Raw genomic sequence first — 19826 nt, 5'->3', positions numbered from 1 at the left:
CTTCCCTAATTTATTGCTTATGAAAAGTACTTGATGACCGTGACTTTGGAGATTTGTGTGCCTTACAAAGAAAACCTCCTTTATTTTTTTCAGAGGAGTCAAATAATCCTATGCCCGGATATGCCCTTCTTTCCAGAATCGATTTCAATGTTCTACTTGAATCAGAACATCATACTGTTTTCCCCAGCCCCTTAAAATCATTGAAAACATGGCTTCACTCTTTTGAGTGTCTGCTGATGTTGCCAGTATTTCTCCAAATGGATGGTGACAAGCAACATGTTTTGCTATGCGCTGGTCAATCCTTCACACCCACTTCCAATCTGTACTTATCACACTTTAACAACTACAACTTTAACAAATTTTATTGGGAGAAGTGCCCTCTCAGACCTTTGTCATATAGCAACAAGGGCTCAGCCCACAACATTCACAAGTGCTGCAGCCATTGGCCAGTGCTTCCAAAGAAAGTAACATTTGGAAGGGGGGTCCTTTCTTGAGTCTGGTTATGACAAGCAGCCATCCTTGTAAAAAGGATAAAGCTCACTACATACTTGCTAGTGTGTGAATCAAAGAGACAATGGTGAAGACCTGGTTATTTCCCTGTAACTACAGTTTTTCAAATGGTGATGTTCACACAACCCATCCTTTTCTTCTTCTTAGTCTCAAATGACCTTACTCTTCGTACAATGTACTTTAGCAATCTTAGCAGTTGAAGGAATTTGGCAGGAGACTAATTGGGCTTCTGGGTACAGGTGGAATCTAAGACTTTCTCCAATTCTGTATGCATTAGAAAAATCCAATTAAGGTTTTGCACAAAGGCACAATTTTGCAATGTGAACTCACATTTTGCTTTCCAAAGAATTGCGAATGCAGGTAAATAATATAATGGTGTTTTTGTTTTCTTTCTTTAGCTTAGAAATGATAACTCATTATAGAAGACTCTATAGTGAGACTCATTAGACATTAACATTCAGATTTTTAATTTTTTTATTCCCCATATGTTATTAACTTACAGAGGTTAAGAATGAAAGATGTTACTAGCTTTTTTATGAATTTGTGATTAATTATAAGTTGTTTTAAAATTATAAAGACAATAAATAGCACTTTATAATCCAGAAAATAAAAGTCAAATATAATAAAAAGCACTATGAAAAATATTTTATGTAAACATAATTAGTTCATTCAGATAGAATTGTATTTAATTGTTTAATATATGCACAAATATAACACTTATGTCCAACTTCTATCCGTTCCCCCAAATAAAAATTACATTGTTATATTTTTAGCTGTATTTGTCATGATTAACTGAACTGATAAAATGTTGCTTCTATAAGCAAGACTATTTTAAGCTTGTATGCAGTTCTCAAAGACATTTGCAATGCTTTTATACGATCCTTTTTGTTTTATGTTTACAGTGACAAACAAGAGACCTGCACAAGCATATATTACAAAAGTTAAACAATTTGAAGGTTCTACATCTTTTGTACGAAGGTCACAATGGATGCTTGAACAGCTTCGCCAGGTTAATGGTTTAGATTCTCATCGGGTAAGTATCTGATAATTTAACAAGGTCCTTTGACTTGTCTGTTGTTTCTTGTGATTACTCAGACTGCCTTCATCCTTTTTTGGGGGGGAACAGTTCAGTCATTAGTATATGTAGGAGAGGGGCAGTTGCTTTGATATTACTTTTTAAAAAGTAGATGCTATAATAGATATTTTGAGATGATAGCCCTAAATCTTCAAGATCCTGAGTAATGATTCCAGATATTCTTGTTTTTTTCACTAAATTGTTGTAGATTTTACCACTTTATTATATCCAGCAAGCAATTAGTCTAATGGACGATTTGGATAGAAGCTAATAATACATATTTCTACTCTTTGCTGTTTTTAACCAGTTAGTAATCCATAAAAGGACACCTCTTCCAATCCTTTGACCATCCAGTTTACTCAAGATCCTTGGCAAATAATTTTTGAAAGGTTTTTGAACATTCAAGAATGTCTACTCCATTTAATAACAAATGGCACTAAAGTATATTAACAAGACAGAGTTTGCCTTTGCAAAATCCATGCTAATTTTTCTTTAGTAATTTTTTATTCTCCAAATGCTTAGTTATTTTTAATTTGATTACCATTTCTACATACTTGTCTAGAATTGATATCAAAATGACTGGCCTATAGCTTGAAAGATTTTAACTGGTCACTTTAGAAATTGCTGCTACACTGATCTTCTATCTTGGTACTGAGACTTGATTTAAGGTACAAGTTGATTGTTAGAAAATCAATAGTTTCACATTTAAGTTCTTTAAAAACCCTCCATCGAGTGCAATCAGAACCTGGTGGTTTGTAACTGTCTTTCAAGATGTCCTAGAACTGTTCCCTCAGTTTGCTTTAGTTGTTCCAATTACCTCATTGAGAAAATCAATATAAACTCTGATATCTGTCCTATATATTTATAGAAAAGATGGATATAGAAATTAACTTCATTTCTTTGCAATTCTCATAGCCACTTTAAATCCCTTTTGTTGTTGTCTAATAATTTCCCTGTGGGCGCTTCTCTGTTCTGTCTATAGTTTTAAAAGTTCTTACTCTGTAATGTTGCTCTGCATCCTTAGGTACTTCAGTTTGCTGCTTTATACTATGTCAGAACTAATATATCCTTCATAAAAAGAACAGCACCTTCCTTATCATTTCAATAATGCCTGTATCCAGGAATTAATACTATACTCGATTTCATTAAGGGCCACATCAGGGTTGTGTTCGACTTCAGGGAGTGAGATGGGTGTGGCCTGCTTGATGTCAATCATGTCGGGGGTGCGTGTAGCAGCCTGAGTGCTATGCCAACGAAAATGGGCTCCTGATCTCCGTTTCAGCTTTGACGGCCTCCTGCAACACTCTGTCAGCAAAAACAGAACTCAGGAGCGCCAGAGGTCAGGAGTCTTTTTTTTGCCGGCAGAGATACTGCGGGCTGGTCCCTTACTGTTTCCAGGGTGGCTCCACAGGCCAGATGTAAGCACCCTGCAGGACAGATGCGGGCCGCAGGCCTTGAGTTTGACACCCCTGCTATTTACTATTGATTCTCTCCATTATACAATCATTATGTTGTGCCCATTATATCTGTTCTCAGATTCTCGTATAGACTTTAGAAATTTACATGTATTTGAAGCATTTACATATATTTAGTACTTTTCATATAATGTTGCTGTGAGCTTTTTTCACATCCTCTTTGTCTCCTTTTCATGTCCTGAAAATCATATCCACTTATTAACCACCATCCAACTTTCTTTTATCCCTTGTAGTATTATCAAAAATATTTATACTTTCTAAAAGATGTAATTCTTTTAAAGGAAACCACTTGTCATCTTTTCTATAGAGTCAGCTTAGAAGTTGCTCTGTCACATTTTTGACCAGCAAGTTGACTTCATTTGGGTTCAACAAAGCCCATCTCTATCATATAGGATTGGCCTGTCTTCAAATATTCATAGTGTTTAGCAAATCTGTTATACCAATTTTGTCACTCACTTACTGAAACTTCTCATCTTTGCAGCTGGCCCTATAACAAAGAACATTTTTAAGAATGCTACATTTACAGTTCCAAACATCAGCCTGCTAACAAGCAATCTAGTTCTGGCTTCTAAGATTGGCCAACTTATATTGTACAATGGTATGGATACCAACATGGACTTCGACCATTGTCATTTTTCTCCAGTATCCAGAGGTTTACATATATAGTGTGTGATAGCTTTTTCACAAGCCAGGCAAGCTTCAGGGTCATCTTCATGCCTCCCGCAAACTTACATATTTAGGTTTTTGATGAAAAGATGAATTGCCTGCCACTGCCTCCGAAGGAATGTTCTGGAAGCAGAAAATGAACAAAAATGAGCTTATCACCTAAATATCTGATTCCCCTTATCAGAAGAAAGAGTTTAGTGTTATAGTTAAGGCATTAGGCTAGAAACTAGGATGTTTCACTTAAGGCACGAAACCAGCTGCGTAACCTTGGGCTAGTCACTCTCTTATCAGTCCTAGGAAGAAGGCAATGGCAAATCACTTACAAAAATCTTGCCAAAAACCCTGCAGGAACTAATCCAGGCAGTCAAGGCACATATAGCATGCACACACACACACACACACACACGCACGCACACACTCAGGCAGGCAGGCAGGCAGACACCCAAACATCTTTATTGGAACATCTTTCATCCTTGAAATGATAACCTCATTTCCCAAAGAGATTCTCCATAACAAGGAATATCTGTTAGTAGGTAGTTAGAAATAGACCATCAGGAAACTGACTCCAAGGTTTTAACTATTTCAGCTATCATAAGAGAATCTTGAAAACCAGTCTGTTTCTTTTCCTCCCTTTACACCCCATTGGATTAGGGATTACACCTCATTGAAACTCCCGTCTGAGTTTCTTTCTCTGTTTCTTGGATTTAACACACATTTTTGTTCCAGTCTACAATTCTCTCCTTGATCATTTCTATGGCTTTCTAAACTAACATTCTGAAAGTTGGACAAAGCTTTCACATGTTGTTTACATGGCTCTCTAATTCTCAATATCTGCAATTCACCCACCTTGGTTTCAATGGAACAGACTTGTTCTGCAAGAATTCATTGTACTGGGTATGAACATTTACTATATACACAGAAGGCAGGTAGATACAAATGAACTGGAAAGCAGTCTCTCCCGTACTTTTACCTTTATGCCAGTTACTTTTAGAAACGTGGTTTTTTTAAGGATTGGTTGACCTAAAAGATAGATAGATGCAACCATGTTTCTCACAAAATAAGGCCGGGCCTTAGTTTTTTTTGACCCCCGGCTAGGCCGTCTTTTTGGGGTTGACTTAATTTCATCCTCCACCTAGAGCGGCCCATATGCACATACCTCTCCACAAGGCCGTTTCTATCAGCCAACGAAAGCTCCCTTGAGTCCCCAGCCGCTTCAGAACGAGGCATGGCTGCCTGTGTCCCCTCGCCATTAGGCCGTGTCTTTCGGGCAATGGAAGCTCCCCAAGGGCAACTTCTCCTGGCCGATCGAAGTGGCTGGTGACTGCCCTTGGGGAGCTTCCATCACCCGAAAGACACTGCCTAATGGTGAGGGAACACGGGCAGCCACGCCTCGCCCCAGAGTGGCTGGGGACTCTGCCTTCAAGGGAGCTTTCGTCGGCCGATAAAAACGGCCTTGCGGCGAGGGAAGTGTATGTGTGCGCTCGCCCCGAAGCCACTTTTACTGGCCAATCGAAGTGGCTGGTGACTGCTCTTGGGGGGCTTCCATTGTCTGAAAGACACTGCCTAATGGCGAGGGGACATGGGCAGCCATGCCTCGCCCCAAAGCAGCTGGGAACTCTGCCTTCGGGGATCTTCTATCGGCTGATGTTCTATCAGTAGATCGGGGTATTCTAGCCTAGGCTACCTGTAGGGCACTCCTCAAGGCAAGTTTTCTCCCCACCCCATCCTTCCCCCCATTTCTCTTTACCTCATGTAGTTCTAACGAACGATGTGAGAAATGGCAGGGAAACGCATGGATTAAATAGGCCTAAATTTGGGGGATGGGGCTTAATTTCACCTCATGCCTAGAAATCATGCTGGGCCTTCCTATTGGTGGAGGCCATATTGTTGGAGAAACACGGTACATTTTTACCCAGTTTCCAAGGCTGGCTTTCTGGAGAAGAAAGATCACTGGACTTTTTCTCCATTCTGCTCCCATGCAAAGCTTTCTGTCCTTCCTCTGGCAACGTCCCAAATCTTTATAAAGAGGCAGAGACTTGTTATCTATCCTAAATTTCTTGGCAGAAAACATATTTCATTTCAAGTGCAGATTCTTGGAGTTCCAAATGATCAGCGAAAGTAGCATCTAATGTTGACAACCTAAAATTCAAGACTAAAACATTCATCATAACTTGTCAGTATGATCTATGTTTGGAGATTATGGAAACTAATTCAAAAATATTTCAGGGATCCAGAATAATATAAGACTCTTTATCATGCTGTCTTCCAGCAGCGTGACCATGTGTTACATTCTGAAATATACTCTTATAACTTGACAACAGATTATTTCAGAGCCAGATAGATTCAATGTTTGTTTCCATTATTACACTGAGAACAGCTGCCTTCCATCGGTTATTGAATTATCTATTTGTCTTCAAATAGCATTTTATAATAGCATGGAATTAAAACTATTATATAATACAATTATTGTAAAAAGTTGGTCATGAACTTTTGCATAATGTTTTAATGTGTTATTAAAGAAAATCTAATATAGCAAGTAAGACTTTGTAATATTAAAGTATTTCCCTGATAATCTGATCTGTTTCTTTCTAGGATTCCCCAGAATTTGATTTATTGTTTGAAAATGCTTTTGACCAATGGGTGGCAAGTACAGCCTCTGAGAAATGTACATTTTTTCAAATTCTCCATCATACTTGTCAACGGTATCTTACAGACAAAAAGCCAGAATTTATTAATTGCCAGTCTAAAGTTATTGGAGGTAAGTGCTACATGTTTTAATCACTGAAGATTTTTGTTTTAGGACATTGCATCAATTATAAATTGAATCTATTTATATTTATTTATAGTTTATTTAAAATCTAGACCAGTTTGCTATGGGAGTCCGTGAGTTCTAGTCCTGCCATAGTCATGAAAGCCAGCAGGGTGACCTTGGGCCAGTCACTGTCTCTCAGCTCAGCTCACTTCGTAAGGTTTTTTTGGGAGAAAATAGGAGGAAAAAAGTGTGTCATATACAGTATGTTTGCAACCTTGAGTTATTTTGGAAAATAATTAAGGCATGATACAAATACATACATACATACATACATACATACATACATACATACATACATACATACATACACTGCTCAAAAAAATAAAGGGAACACAAAAATAAGACATCCTAGATCTGAATGAATGAAATATTCTTATTAAATACTTCGTTCATTACATAGTTGAATGTGCTAACAACAAAATCACACAAAAATTATCAATGGAAATCAAATTTAGCAACCCATGGAGGTCTGCATTTGGAGTTACACTCAAAATTAAAGTGGAAAAAAACACTTTGATGTAATGTCCTTAAAACAAGTAAAATGAGGCTCAGTAGTGTATGTGGCCTCCACGTGCCTGTATGACCTCCCTACAACACCTGGGCATGCTCCTGATGAGATGGTGGATGGTCTCCTGAGGGATCTCCTCCCACACCTGGACTAAAGCAACCCCCAACTCATGGACAGTCTGTGGTGCAACGTGGCGTTGGTGGATGGAGCGAGACATGATGTCCCAGATGTGCTCAATTGGATTCAGGTCTGGGGAACATCAATGCCTTTGTCTTGCAGGAACTGCTGAAACACTCCAGCCACCACATGAGGTCTAGCATTGTCTTGCATTAGGAGGAACCCACGGCCAACCGCACCAGCATATGGTCTCACAAGCGGTCTGAGGGTCTCATCTCGGTACCTAATGGCAGTCAGGCTACCTCTGGCGAGCACATGGAGGGCTGTGCAGCCCCCTAAAGAAATGCCACTCCACACCATTACTGACCCACTGCCAAACCAGTCATGCTGGAGGATGTTGCAGGCAGCAGAATATTCTCCACGGCGTCTCCAGACCCTGTCACGTCTGTCACATATGCTCAGTGTGAACCTGCTTTCATCTGTGAAGAGCACAGGACGCCAGTGGCGAATTTGCCAATCTTGATGTTCTCTGGCAAATGCCAAACATCCTACAGGGTGTTGGGCTGTAAGCACAACCCCCATCTGTGGACATCGGGCCCTCATACCACCCTCATGGAGTCTGTTTCTGACCATTTGAGTAGCCACATGCATATTTGTGGCCCGCTGGAGGTCATTTTGCAGGGCTCTGGCAGTTCTCTTCCTGTCCCTCCTTGCACAAAGGCGGAGGTAGCAGTCCTGATGCTGGGTTGTTGCCCTCCTATGGCCTCCTCCACATCTTCTGATGTACTGGCCTTTCTCCTGGTAGTGCCTCCATGCTCTTGACACTACGCTGACAGTCACAGCAAACCTTGCCACAGCTCGCATTGATGTGCCATCCTGGATGAGTTGCACTACCTGAGCCACTTTTGTGGTTGTAGACTCCGTCTCATGCTACCACTAGAGTGAAAGCACCACCAGCATTCAAAAGTGACCAAACCATCAGCCAGAAAGCATAGGAACTGAGAAGTTGTCTGTGGTCACCACCTGCAGAACCACTCCTTTATTGGGGATGTCTTGCTAACTGCCTATGCTTTCCACCTGTTGTCTATTCCATTTGCACAACAGCATGTGAAATTGATTGTCAATCAGTGTTGCTACCTAAGTGGACAGTTTGATTTCACAGAAGTGTGATTGACTTGGAGTTACATTGTGTTGTTTAAGTGTTCCCTTTATTTTTTTGAGCAATGTACATACTGCTACTATTTTTAAATTTCATCTGGGCTTATTGGTAATATACATATACAAGATTAACTTTGATCCTAATAAAAAGTATCAAAACATTCTTCTGGGCTTTGAAGTGAGATTTATAGACATTCTAATTATTTAACTAAAGCATTATTTAATAAAGCTAGAAGAAGATTTTCCTACATAATCATTTCCTGCCTGGTTTTAATCTATTTTGCTTCACTGCATAAGTATATTCCCTATGGAACATGTGTCACTTTTTAATTCCTTTCTCTATTGGTTTTATTGTTTCCCATTTAGCAATAATTGATTTTACAAGTCTTACTAGAAGAGAAATTTCTAAACTAGAATAGGAGTTGTTGGACAATAATCACTTCTCTTAATGCACTATTTTATTGTACTAAAACATTTTTTCTTTCTGAATCAGCAACATTGGGATCAGCAGATCTTGCAAATGTTAATGTGCATCAGATCTTTTAAGATAACAAAATCCTTATGTGTGGCCTACTCTGTATTTGTGATTTCCAGGAAGAAATCCTGCAATTATATTTGTTCGGTCTTCAATTACATTAAGTCTTGAGGGCACAATTTTAGAGCTGGTATAAAGTGTGTAGCTTGTATACTGCGGAAACAAATTTGCTGCTCCAAATTCTTTATTCATGGTCACTTGATCTCTAAAGAGAAGAGGTCTTGCTACATAATTTAAAATTGCTTTGAAACCCTGTAATTTAGAACCAGCTGAACTTCAGAAATTGGCAAATGCTCTGGTGCACTTCTTCTCCCTGTAGGCCTAAGTGAAGTGAAGTTTATGTTGGTATTTCAGCAGGAAGAAGTAAAATGCCCAACTGAATAATGTTTTATGGTAGTGATGCTTAAAGCATTCGTTTTAATCTCCCAAACCCGTTAATTGGAGTTTCAAAGGGATAATTGATTCTGAACTTATTCCCTATTATTAATATTCATTGTGTGTGCTTGCTGTACTTTTCTTCCTGTAGAATTGCTTAATGTCAAAGGAAAAGAAGGAGGCTGATGATGACATAAGAGACATAGTCTTTTGTATGTTCCCTTAGTTTCTCTTGGTTCTGACAATGCACTTAGATTATAATAGTCCTCAACTTAAGACTATTCATTTAACGACCATTCGAAAGATGTACTGAAAAAAGTGACTTAAAAGAGTTACAGTTTGTAGCAAGTTTCAACCATTTCACCAAACCCTGGGATCAGATGGTTGTGATTTGGGAGCTGAGCAATTGGTTTCCTTTTACGAAGGTCCTAAGGCCACATGATTCCTATTTGTGATTTTTCAATGATAGAAATGATCAAAAAAATAGGATCTGGTCATGTGATGACTTGCTTAATGACTGCGTTGGTTAGTAGCCAAAATTCCAAACCCAGTTGTGGTCATAAGTTGAAGACTACCTGTATAATCCATAAATGAAAAATCTTGTACAAGAATTCATGTTGGAGCTTCAAAATGTGGTATAGCAATTAAGATGTTATTCTGGCTGTAGGAGATCTATAGGGTTCAAGTTCATCCTCAGTCACAGAAGCTCACTAGGAGACCTGGGTCAGATGGTCTCTTAGGCTAAGCTACTACTGAGGGCTGTTGGTATGAAGAGAATAAGACAGAGGCTGTTGTTAGAAGAAAAATATGAGGATATATGCTACCTTGAGCCTGTGAATAAAAGGCAAGATAGCTCTTAACATTGTTATTTTGGAATTAAATATTCTATAGTGTTTCATTTTCATTTTTATCGTATTATTGGAATACATAATTCCCATTGAAAGGTATTGTATGTCTGATTTCTGAAGGACAGAGTGACTTTACGTGAAAACGAGTAATCTGTCTATGGATCATAGTTGTCTTAAAGGTGATTTTTCAAAAAGGCAATTGGTCTTTCTTGAGGGGTTTTCTTTGAAAAGGCTTAGCTTGAAGTTGCTCCAGTTCTAACTGAACAGTTCTAATAGATTTAACTAGGGACTGAAGAAGTTATTTTGGATGAAACACAAAATCTCTTCAAAGAAAATGACCAAGAAAGTCCAGGTGCCTTTTGGGAAAAACACTTTGGGACAAAAAAAAATGATATGATGAAGAGATTTTTGCACTTTTATCAGATCACTGAGAAATTAGTATAGGTAACAAAGTTAGTTGTACATTTGTTGTTTGAGAGAATACCTTTGATTAAATGAATAGGTCTGAATCTTAGAATATCAAATATGGATTTAAAACCTGGTTGCTAAATCTTCATGAGAACAGTGAATGAATAATATAAAACACATATAAGAATGAACAGAATGTCAATAATTCAGCCTTCATCATAAAATTAAACAAGGATGTGTGTTGTTTAAGATATTTACAGATCAATATGTAAAGTATGTTTTTAGTGTTGTTAGAGGTACAATTATATGTACTTTCAGATACAAATAGTGTTATGTTATCTAAAAACTCAGGTGATACACAGACCCTGGATTTATCTTATTTCATATTTTATTGTACTTTCCATAATATTTTCCCCAAAAGGGAATATCACAATGTGCATATATACAATATTGCATAAGTTCTAAAATAATAATCATTGCCATAAAAGATCAGAATTACCTCAATATCTAATATGTGACAGCAGTTTCTCACTTCACAGATGTTTAACTGTCATATTAAATTCAAAATACTAAATCTTCCACCTGCATTATTCAGGATTAAAGAGGGAGCTAAAAATATAAATGGGGAAGAGATTGGTTGGTTGATTGATTGATGATTGATTGACTTTTAAGTGTCTTTTGAAAGACATTTAAAGAAATACACATTGACATATTTTTTTGAAGTACAGATGCTATTATATATGTACAGATTTGACATTTTGTGTAATTTGCACCATGGTAGATTGCAGTCTGATAGAATATCCAGAACTAATTTATAATCTTATAGCTCAATTTCCTATGCATTACATTGGGGAGAGATAATTCACCATATTTAAATGGTTTACTGTGGAGATGATAACTTATATTAATTAGCCATTACCCCAGGCACCCAACAATATTCATTTATCTCAACAAACAAAAAAGAATCACTGAAAAAATCTTACACTGAACCTATCTTCAGGTCCATCTCTTGGAGCCTTTCAGAATCTATGCCTTCCTGATATATTGGGACTGTGACATATAACATTCACAGATTATTGGAGTGGTATTTTTTAATACATGCGGTTGAGAAAAAATGTTGGATGTCAAGAGATCAGGAGACATGATAGCAGTAATCCAATATTTGAGAGTCTGCCACAAAGAAGAAGAGGTCAATTTGTTTTCTAAGGCACCTGAGGGCAGGATAAGAAACAATGGATGGAAACTAATCAAGGAAAGAAGCAACTTGGAATTAAGGAGAAACTTCCCAACAGTGAGGACAATTAACCAGCTTGCCTTCAGACGTGGGTGCTTCATCGCTGGAGGGTTTTAAAAAGAGACCGGACAGCCATTTGTCTGAAATAGTATGTCATGCCCCTGTCGGAGTCTGAATCTGAGGAGGAAGACGATCAGGTGACAGGGAGTGGGAGTTTAGCACCTTTGGTGTGGAGAAAACTGGGGAAGGGCAAAGTCCAGCTGGGCAGAGCAGGGGAGAGGGAGAACAAGGGAGAGGGAGTTCAGAGGAAAACCCAGGCCCACCTCTTCTTTATCCTAGGGCATGCAGGGAGGAATGGAGAAGAGAGCAACCTGAGTTGTTTGGCTTATGGGGAGGGAAAGGGCCCTGATTCCCTTCATTAGCCACAGCTGGGAATGAGAGTTTAAAAGAAATGCATGCTGAGTGCAGTAGCTGCTGGGAGCAAATGTGAGTTTATCTTGTGTTGACTTTGCTTATCTGTGCTCCTGGCGGCTTCCCAACCGTGTTGAGTTATTGCTGTGCCTTCGCATCTGGAATTCTTGCTCCTGCCCTGTAGGAATAATTACCTCATTTTGTGTTGATTGGACTTATAGTTACAGTTTTTGTTGACCACGTTTTGGACTTGATTCACTGCAGCCAAAGGCTGTTCCTGGGAGAGGAACAGCCAGAAGGTAACCAGGACATTGGGGGGCAAAATTGGAGCTAATTAAGGGACTCCTACTGTTTATCTGACTGTGTTGCCTTTGTGCCATGCTCCGGGTCATCACATATTATAAGAACTCCTGCTTGAGCAGGGGCTGGACTAGAAGATCTCCAAGGTCCCTTCTAGCTCTTTTCTGATTCTGATTCAGTCCCTTTCAGTTGGAATGCTCATTTGAGAGTTATTTGACCATTTGCTGTTATTTTAACATAATCTTTTCTCTGTCTGATGCAAATATAAAGAGAGAAATGTATATACAAGTAGACATCAACTTACAACTAAATTGGGTCCAGAAATTTCATTGCTAAGCAATGAGTTACACTTGATTTTACAGCATTTTTGCCATGGCTGTTAAGCAAATCACTGCAGCTGTTAAGTAACTTTCGCTATCATTAAGCAATTCCGACTTCACCCATTGTCTTGGCATGTCAGAAGATCGCAGGAAAGGTGACAAATGGCTATTGCATGGCCCCTGATGCCGCAACTATCGTAACTACATACCAGTGGCCAAGCACATAAATTTTGCTCACATGATCATGGGGATGCTGCTGTGGTCATAGGGGTGAGGACTGGTCGTAAATCACTTTTTCAATGCCATTGTAATTTTGAGTAGTCACTAAACCAATGCTTCTAAGTCAAGGGCTACCTATAAGATATCTCTCTGGACTTTTGAAAAAAGGGAAGTATAAAAGTACCCCTCAACTTACGACCACAATTGAGCCCAAAATTTATGTTATGAAGTGAGATGGTTGTTAAGTGAATTTTGCTGCATTTTATGACCTTTCTTGCCATCATTGTTAAGTGAATCACTGCAGTGGTGAAATCAGTAACACCGTGGTTAAGTGAATCAGCTTTTCACATGGATTTTGCTTGACAGAAGATACTCCCATGACCCTGGGACAATGCAACCATCATAATTATGTGAATTTGGATCATGTGAAAAATGTTCATAAGTCATTTCTTCCGGTGCTGTTGTAACTTGAAACGGTTCTGAATGAACTGTCATAAGTCGAGGACTACCTGTACAGACATAGATACATATAGTTAATGTCTGTCTAGCTTACTATTTTAAAATTCAGAACAAGAGGTCAAATTCTTTTTGATGAACTTATCCAGTGGTAGAAACTTGAAAAAGAACCAACACACAGCCATTGATGTCTTTAGTGAAGCTATAATGTTTCAGCCACATGCAGATGTTATGACTGATGCTGTAAATCATTTGACAAACTGAAGTGCTATACAAATACCCAATAGAATGACCATTAAACCGATGGAGCACTGCATATTGAAAAGCCAAGACATGTCTCCCGAATCCACAGACATAGGGCTCCACTTATAATTCTTTGGCATTCAAAGCAAAGTGATCATGGATCGGGGAACAAAGGAGTAAAATCAACATTATTTTTCAATCGAGCTGGAGCAGCATTTTCATAATGCTTAACACCAAACTTCAACATGAAGAAAGATGTTTCTCAACTTGAAATGCATTAGAAAATATGAATAGCTCTCTGCATGAATCATGAAATAAATGAGAAAAGTGATTTCGCTGCAGCTCATTCTTGAACAGCCAAAAAAACATTTCATCACATCTCCCTTATAATAAGACAATTCCAGAGGATTTTTTTGTTACGTTGCCTCATTGTAAGTTTGTGGTGGTCTCTCACATAAGTTGAACAGCCACAAAATAGCCATTATACCTTAAGAGGATATAGATCACTGCAGATGTGTTCCTAATATTAAACTTTACTTTTTCCGTTGTTGATTCACCTAGTTTACATTAGCGGACAGTTTGTGGTAAAACTGATGGTAGCCCTGGTATCACTTCCCAAGGTGGATACTGATTGCTTCTGAAAAGAGAACGATTGTCTCTCTTTTGCTGTTCCAGACATTTTGCTCTTGGACTTTTTACATGTTCAGGCAATTGGTGACAATTCTGCAAGATACAAAAGTTAGCTATATGGCCAATATATATCACATTGCAGTCTTAACTGAAGGACTCCCTTTGTGGCGGTTGCAGCATTTCATTCCATTCTGAGAACCATGTTTAGACAGAACCATGACATTTGACTATAGCCACAATATAAGTTTGCTAAATAAATAAATGGAATATTAAATCATTCAGACTCAGCTTAGGTCACAGTCGATGCAATAAATTATTTTACTTTATTTCCAGTCTGATTCTGAAACTACCTGTTATTGTTATTGTTTATATGATTTATATTATTTTATGAGTTCTGTGCAGTCTAATAATTTGGGCTGATATTAAAACTGGCACACAATCACTGGTAATTTTCCTCTCTCACAGAGGAGGAGAGCTATAACCTTTTTTTCCCTAATATTCTGTAAACCTCTTCTAAATCAATACTTCACAGTTGGAAATAGTATCATTTTCTTTTTTAAAAAAATGAAAAACCTTTTCTGATGTTTTTGCTCATAAAAAAGTGACCGTTTTTTAATCTGGAGGGCTCAGGTGTTAAGGTATGAGATTTTTCAAAACAAATATTTCTAGTAGAAAATTCCTCCATAAAATGTTTAGTAAAAAGTCTTGATAAATTCAGGGAGTCTTAGTAAATGTTTATGGGATTTAAATTACAGTTGTTTCTAAAATATATTTTTCCACATCATTCAAGATCAGTTTGTGACTGAGAAAATCTCAAAATTAATAGCAAATTTTATTGGGGAAAGGGAAATATATATTTCATAGGAAAATGACACAGGAATGATCATTTGTGGTCCTGATCTAGATCAGACATTGATTTGCTGTTGTTTATTTAAAAGAAGAAGATCCCAAACAAGATTATTGATCTAAAAACATACATACTACTTTTACTGGAATTCTGTGTAAATTCAGAAGTTTACAATGATGATAGTATAATAAACTACTGATGAGAATTATTGGTGGCACCTAGAGGTAAAGATTAGGAATTGCATGTTTTTTTTAAATATAAAAGAAATGAGAAAAAGCAGAAAAAGAACTTGTGAGATAATTGGAATTTTGCATAAGGCATCCTCTGAGGATGAGTTTCCCAGCTAAATTAAAGAATTCCCTGGCTGAGCGTCAGACAAAAAGAAAGAATACATCTGTAATTTTTTTTCTCGTATTCTCTTCAGACAATACTTTTTAATCATTTAATCATTTGTTTTTCTCCAGCCAAACATAAGCATGAATCCATATTTTGTTTGTTTATTTCTGAGATTTCTTGAAACAAAGAAGCAGCTTATTTCCTCTTCTGTCCTCATTGCTGCAGAGATGGATGTGAAAAATAAACTCTGGGTTTCCAGCATAGTTATTTGAAGCAAACCATCTAGCTGACATGGAAGTAAACAAGTATAAAGCTAGGCCTTCAATGATTGTCTCCCAGCACTTTCCCAGTCATTAAAATTAGTAAAATGCTACAGAGTAATGCTTATATGGTGAATAGAACTGTTCTGGTCTAAATGCAGCTGCTGTTATACTAAACTATACTAAGAAACCAAATCAAACAAAACAATGCATTAATAGGAGTATCTGTCATGCCACTGTTGGAGCCTGAATCTGTGGAGGAGGGCGAGCCAGAGCTGGAGCCAACAGAGATAGAGCGGGGCACTTTGGAAGAATGTGGGGAGGAGCAGGACAAGGCAGCCCAGGGCCCGTCAGGATTGGGACGGCTTGCTAGCAGGGTGGAACAGGACAGGATGACTGTCATGCCCCTGTTGGAATCTGATTCCGAGGGACAGGTTAAACAGCTGACAGGGAGTGTGGCTCCAGTGGCTGTGGAGGAAACTGGGGAAGAGCACAGTCTGGCTGGGCATTCAGAGGAAGACCCAGCCCCCCTACTTTTCATCCTATGGCATGCAGGGAGGAACAGATAAGGGAGCAATGTGGGTTATGGTAGGAGAAAAAGATGCTGATTCCCTTCATTAGCTGCAGCTGGGAGAACAGGATAAAGTTTTTGCACACAGCTCCTTGCTGGAAGCAAAGCGTGAATTATTTTGATTTGTCAAGTCTTACCTGAGTTCTGACGTCCTCCCAACTGTGTGTGTTTTGTTATCTTCTGAAGTCTTCAATTCCTTATCCTGCTCTCTCTTGTTAATTGCTGCAACGTGGTTTGTGACGGTTTTTATTTATAATTTATATGTACTTTGGGTTCGGGCAGAATTTCTTCCCTTTAAAAACTGTTCTTGGGAGAGTTTTTTCTCCAGCCAATGATAGCTGGACATTGGGGGCCAGGTTGGAGGTATTAAAGGGACTTTACCTATTTTTGTGATTTTGTTGCTTTTGTGCCATGCCCCGGGGGGTCATCACAATGACTGAAAGAGGACAAGCAGTGGAAATGAAAAATGACGGGGCTCAGGCAATGAGCAAGGACTGCCCCCTCATGATCCATGAGCACGAAGAGAGGAGAGAAGACGGGAACAGCACAGGGTGACCCAACAACTTTGGGAGAAGAGCACCACACCACAAGGCATACCTGGGGACTGAGATTAAAGGAGATACTGTGGGGAGAGGCATTTGTCAAGAACAAATGCTGAATTAGTGGAGTTTTGTGTGCCATTGCAGACATCTGGTGTTTGCAGGACTGCTTGCCTTGTTTCCTGCTTTGTGGACTCAATGCCTTGTTCCTTGCTTTATACTTTCATTTCTTTGTTCCTTTGTTTTGCTGGACTGCTCGCAGCCAGAGGCTGCTCTGTGTGTGTGTGTGTGTGCACGTGCGTGCATGTGCACATTTACACGCTTTGCTTTAGGACTTGTCATGAATGTGGGAGCTTTGGGGGAAAAGTTGGAGCATTAAAGGAGAGTTTGAACTCTCAGCTGGCTGTGTGACCTTCATGCCTTGTCCCGGGTCATCATCCCAGGTATTTATTAATATGAGTATCTTCTATAAACCGCTGTTTTTTTCTGCCTGCTTTTAAATTACAGGTAGTCCTTGACTTATGACTGGCCACTTAACAACTGTTTAAAATTATGACAAAGGTAACAAAAGCTACTTACAACCCATCTTCAAAATTGCCATACATCTATCAATAGCATTTAGACTTATATACTACTTCACAGTCTTTACAGCCTTCTCTAAGCCATTTACAGAGTTAGCATATTGCTCCCAACAATCTGGTTCCTTATTTTACTGACCTTGGAAAGATGAAAGGCTGTGTCAATCTTGAGCCACTCAGAATCGAATTCCTGGAGTGAGCAGTGAATTATCCCTGTAACCGCTGTGCCACTATATACCCCACAATCCCATGACTGCATTTCAGGCTCTTGATAATCAGCTTGTATTTGTGATTGTTGCACATCCCACAATCACATAATCACAATTTGCAACATTTTTGCTGTTTTCCAGTAGAAAATGGCAAAAAAAAAATCCATTGGATACACTGGATTCATTTAATCATCACATGATTCACTTAACTTGCTCTACAGCTGTCATAAAAACAGTTATAAAATCAAGTCTCATCATTTGGTGCCTCAACTTAACCATTGCAATGACTTACAATTGGTATCCACTGTGGTCATAAGTCAAGAACTGCCTCTAGTATAATATGACCATATGAACTCCTGAAGATTTAATTTCTGTTTATCCAGGTAAGGACATTTTACTTTCCTAACTCTCTTGAGATTATTACAAGGTTCTAATAATTCCTTGCAGTAAGATTACATTTAAACCTAAATTAACCTTGTCTGAACAGTCTTTTGCTACTGGAGTCCATGATATATCCTTGATACTGTCTGCTTCCTGATTACATATGATTTTGAGAAAGATCATCTTTGTACCAAAATACTACTTTCACAGTGACTAGTGCAGATTATTTGGAAATTTGGTGATTCCTAAATTCTAAATGTTAGAAATCTGCATATTTTTCCTAATAGCGGTCTTGTTTAAACTAGATTTTAATGCCACATGACTGAATCTAGTACTTACCATATATACCCCAGGAATGAATGGAAGCTGAAATCCCAACATCTGGAGGACATTACATTGGAGAAGGTTGCTATGTGTACAAAATTCAGTAGTTGCCTATGTATCTGTGCAATGTTGAACTTGATATAGTGAGTCATCCTTTCCTATAAAGAATTAATAGAAGTCTGTGGTGTATTAGATGCATGATGTGTAAACATTTCCAGCAGATTCCTCATGTATTAAATCACTACACATTTACTGATTTGGGAGACTGCTCAGTCTGGACTTTAACAGTAACCAACTCTTTTCTATCATCAACAATGCATTTCTGTCTTCCAGCAGCTGAAAATAAACAAGTAAAGACATGGATAGTGATTGTTTCTCTCCCAAGTAGCTGACAATTTTTGTGACTTTCCATATGTTGATCCTACTTAACATTTCTATCCTCCATAGGAGCCGACAGCATCTTCAGAACAGAGAACTCTCTCTTGAGTCTCTTACACTGCCTGCTTTGTTGTTGTGGTTTTCTACCACTTCAGGAGAGGCAGTCTGTTTTTTAAAAAAACTGCTGCTGAAGAGAGTCAATTTCCCTATTTCCTAATAGGTCTATAATTTCTAATCCCACCCACCCCATTAAAAATTTAAGAAGTCCCGTATGATGACCAGATAATTCTGGGCATTCACATTTTACAAAGGCTTCCTTTTTGCTGATGCCTGCAAAACAGTCTGGCTGAGAGACAAAAAAAAGTTTTTTTTTTCCTTAATAGGATATTTTTGTAAATATATTTATTTGTTTTAAATTGGTTTGAGGTAAGCACTTTTGACTGCAGAAAGGAGTCATTAGTGTCTGTTAGGTTCAGACTACTTGGCTCAGTAATGAAATTAAATATAATTGTATGTTTTTCAAAACTCTTGGGTCCTGCAGTTAAAGAGGGAAGGAAAAGAAGTATAAAAAGCTCACACCATGCTGTTCTGGTACTTAACCTATTATGGTGGTAAATAAAAATGAAATGAAGCAAGCAACTTAACATAGGCTACAGTATTTTTGTCACAAAGAGGCCACAAGGTAGTGACAGAGGTGATGGAATAAGCCAGCCCTATTTTTAGGAGTGTGCGAAAGAGAGGTTTACCAAAATAGGAACAATAAGCTACTAATTGGTTTAATGCAACTGTTTTTCTTCTTTCTTTCTTTATCGAATAGAAGATTATGCTATTGTTATTCAGCAATTTGATACCATATTTAACAGCCTTTAATTGGATTCTTGGAATGCAAAATAGGCAGAGGCCATTGATAAGAGCACAAGTTGCTTACCCCTACTCTTCAGAGAATGTAAATCAGTTTGACTTAATTTTCTGTGTTATTTACAGTTCCAAATGACTGCATTGTGGGAAATCACAATGTATACATCACACATGTATATTTCTTAACTTCAAAGTGTAGCACTCAAAATCTGTGACAAAATTAAGGTAGAGGGATAACACCCAGA

The 19826-nt window shown here is 38.3% G+C and overlaps 1 protein-coding gene across 2 annotated transcripts in view; it reads left to right on the top strand.

Annotated features, from left to right (window-relative positions):
- STXBP6 (syntaxin binding protein 6) overlaps positions 1-19826 on the top strand; it is a 106637-nt gene that overhangs the window by 59158 nt on the left and 27653 nt on the right. For both annotated transcript variants that reach the window (XM_026705067.2, XM_087921848.1), the window contains 2 exons: positions 1413-1543; positions 6319-6484. In XM_026705067.2, the coding sequence (XP_026560852.1) occupies positions 1413-1543; positions 6319-6484 (297 nt within the window). The remainder of the gene's footprint in view (positions 1-1412; positions 1544-6318; positions 6485-19826) is intronic.

The sequence above is a fragment of the Pseudonaja textilis genome, chromosome 1 (genome assembly GCF_049901715.1).
Source record: "Pseudonaja textilis isolate UNSWEBS1 chromosome 1, rPseTex1.2, whole genome shotgun sequence".
NCBI lineage: Eukaryota > Metazoa > Chordata > Lepidosauria > Squamata > Elapidae > Pseudonaja > Pseudonaja textilis.
Note: the sequence above shows the minus strand (reverse complement) of the source record. Positions and strands in the feature narration are given on the sequence as shown.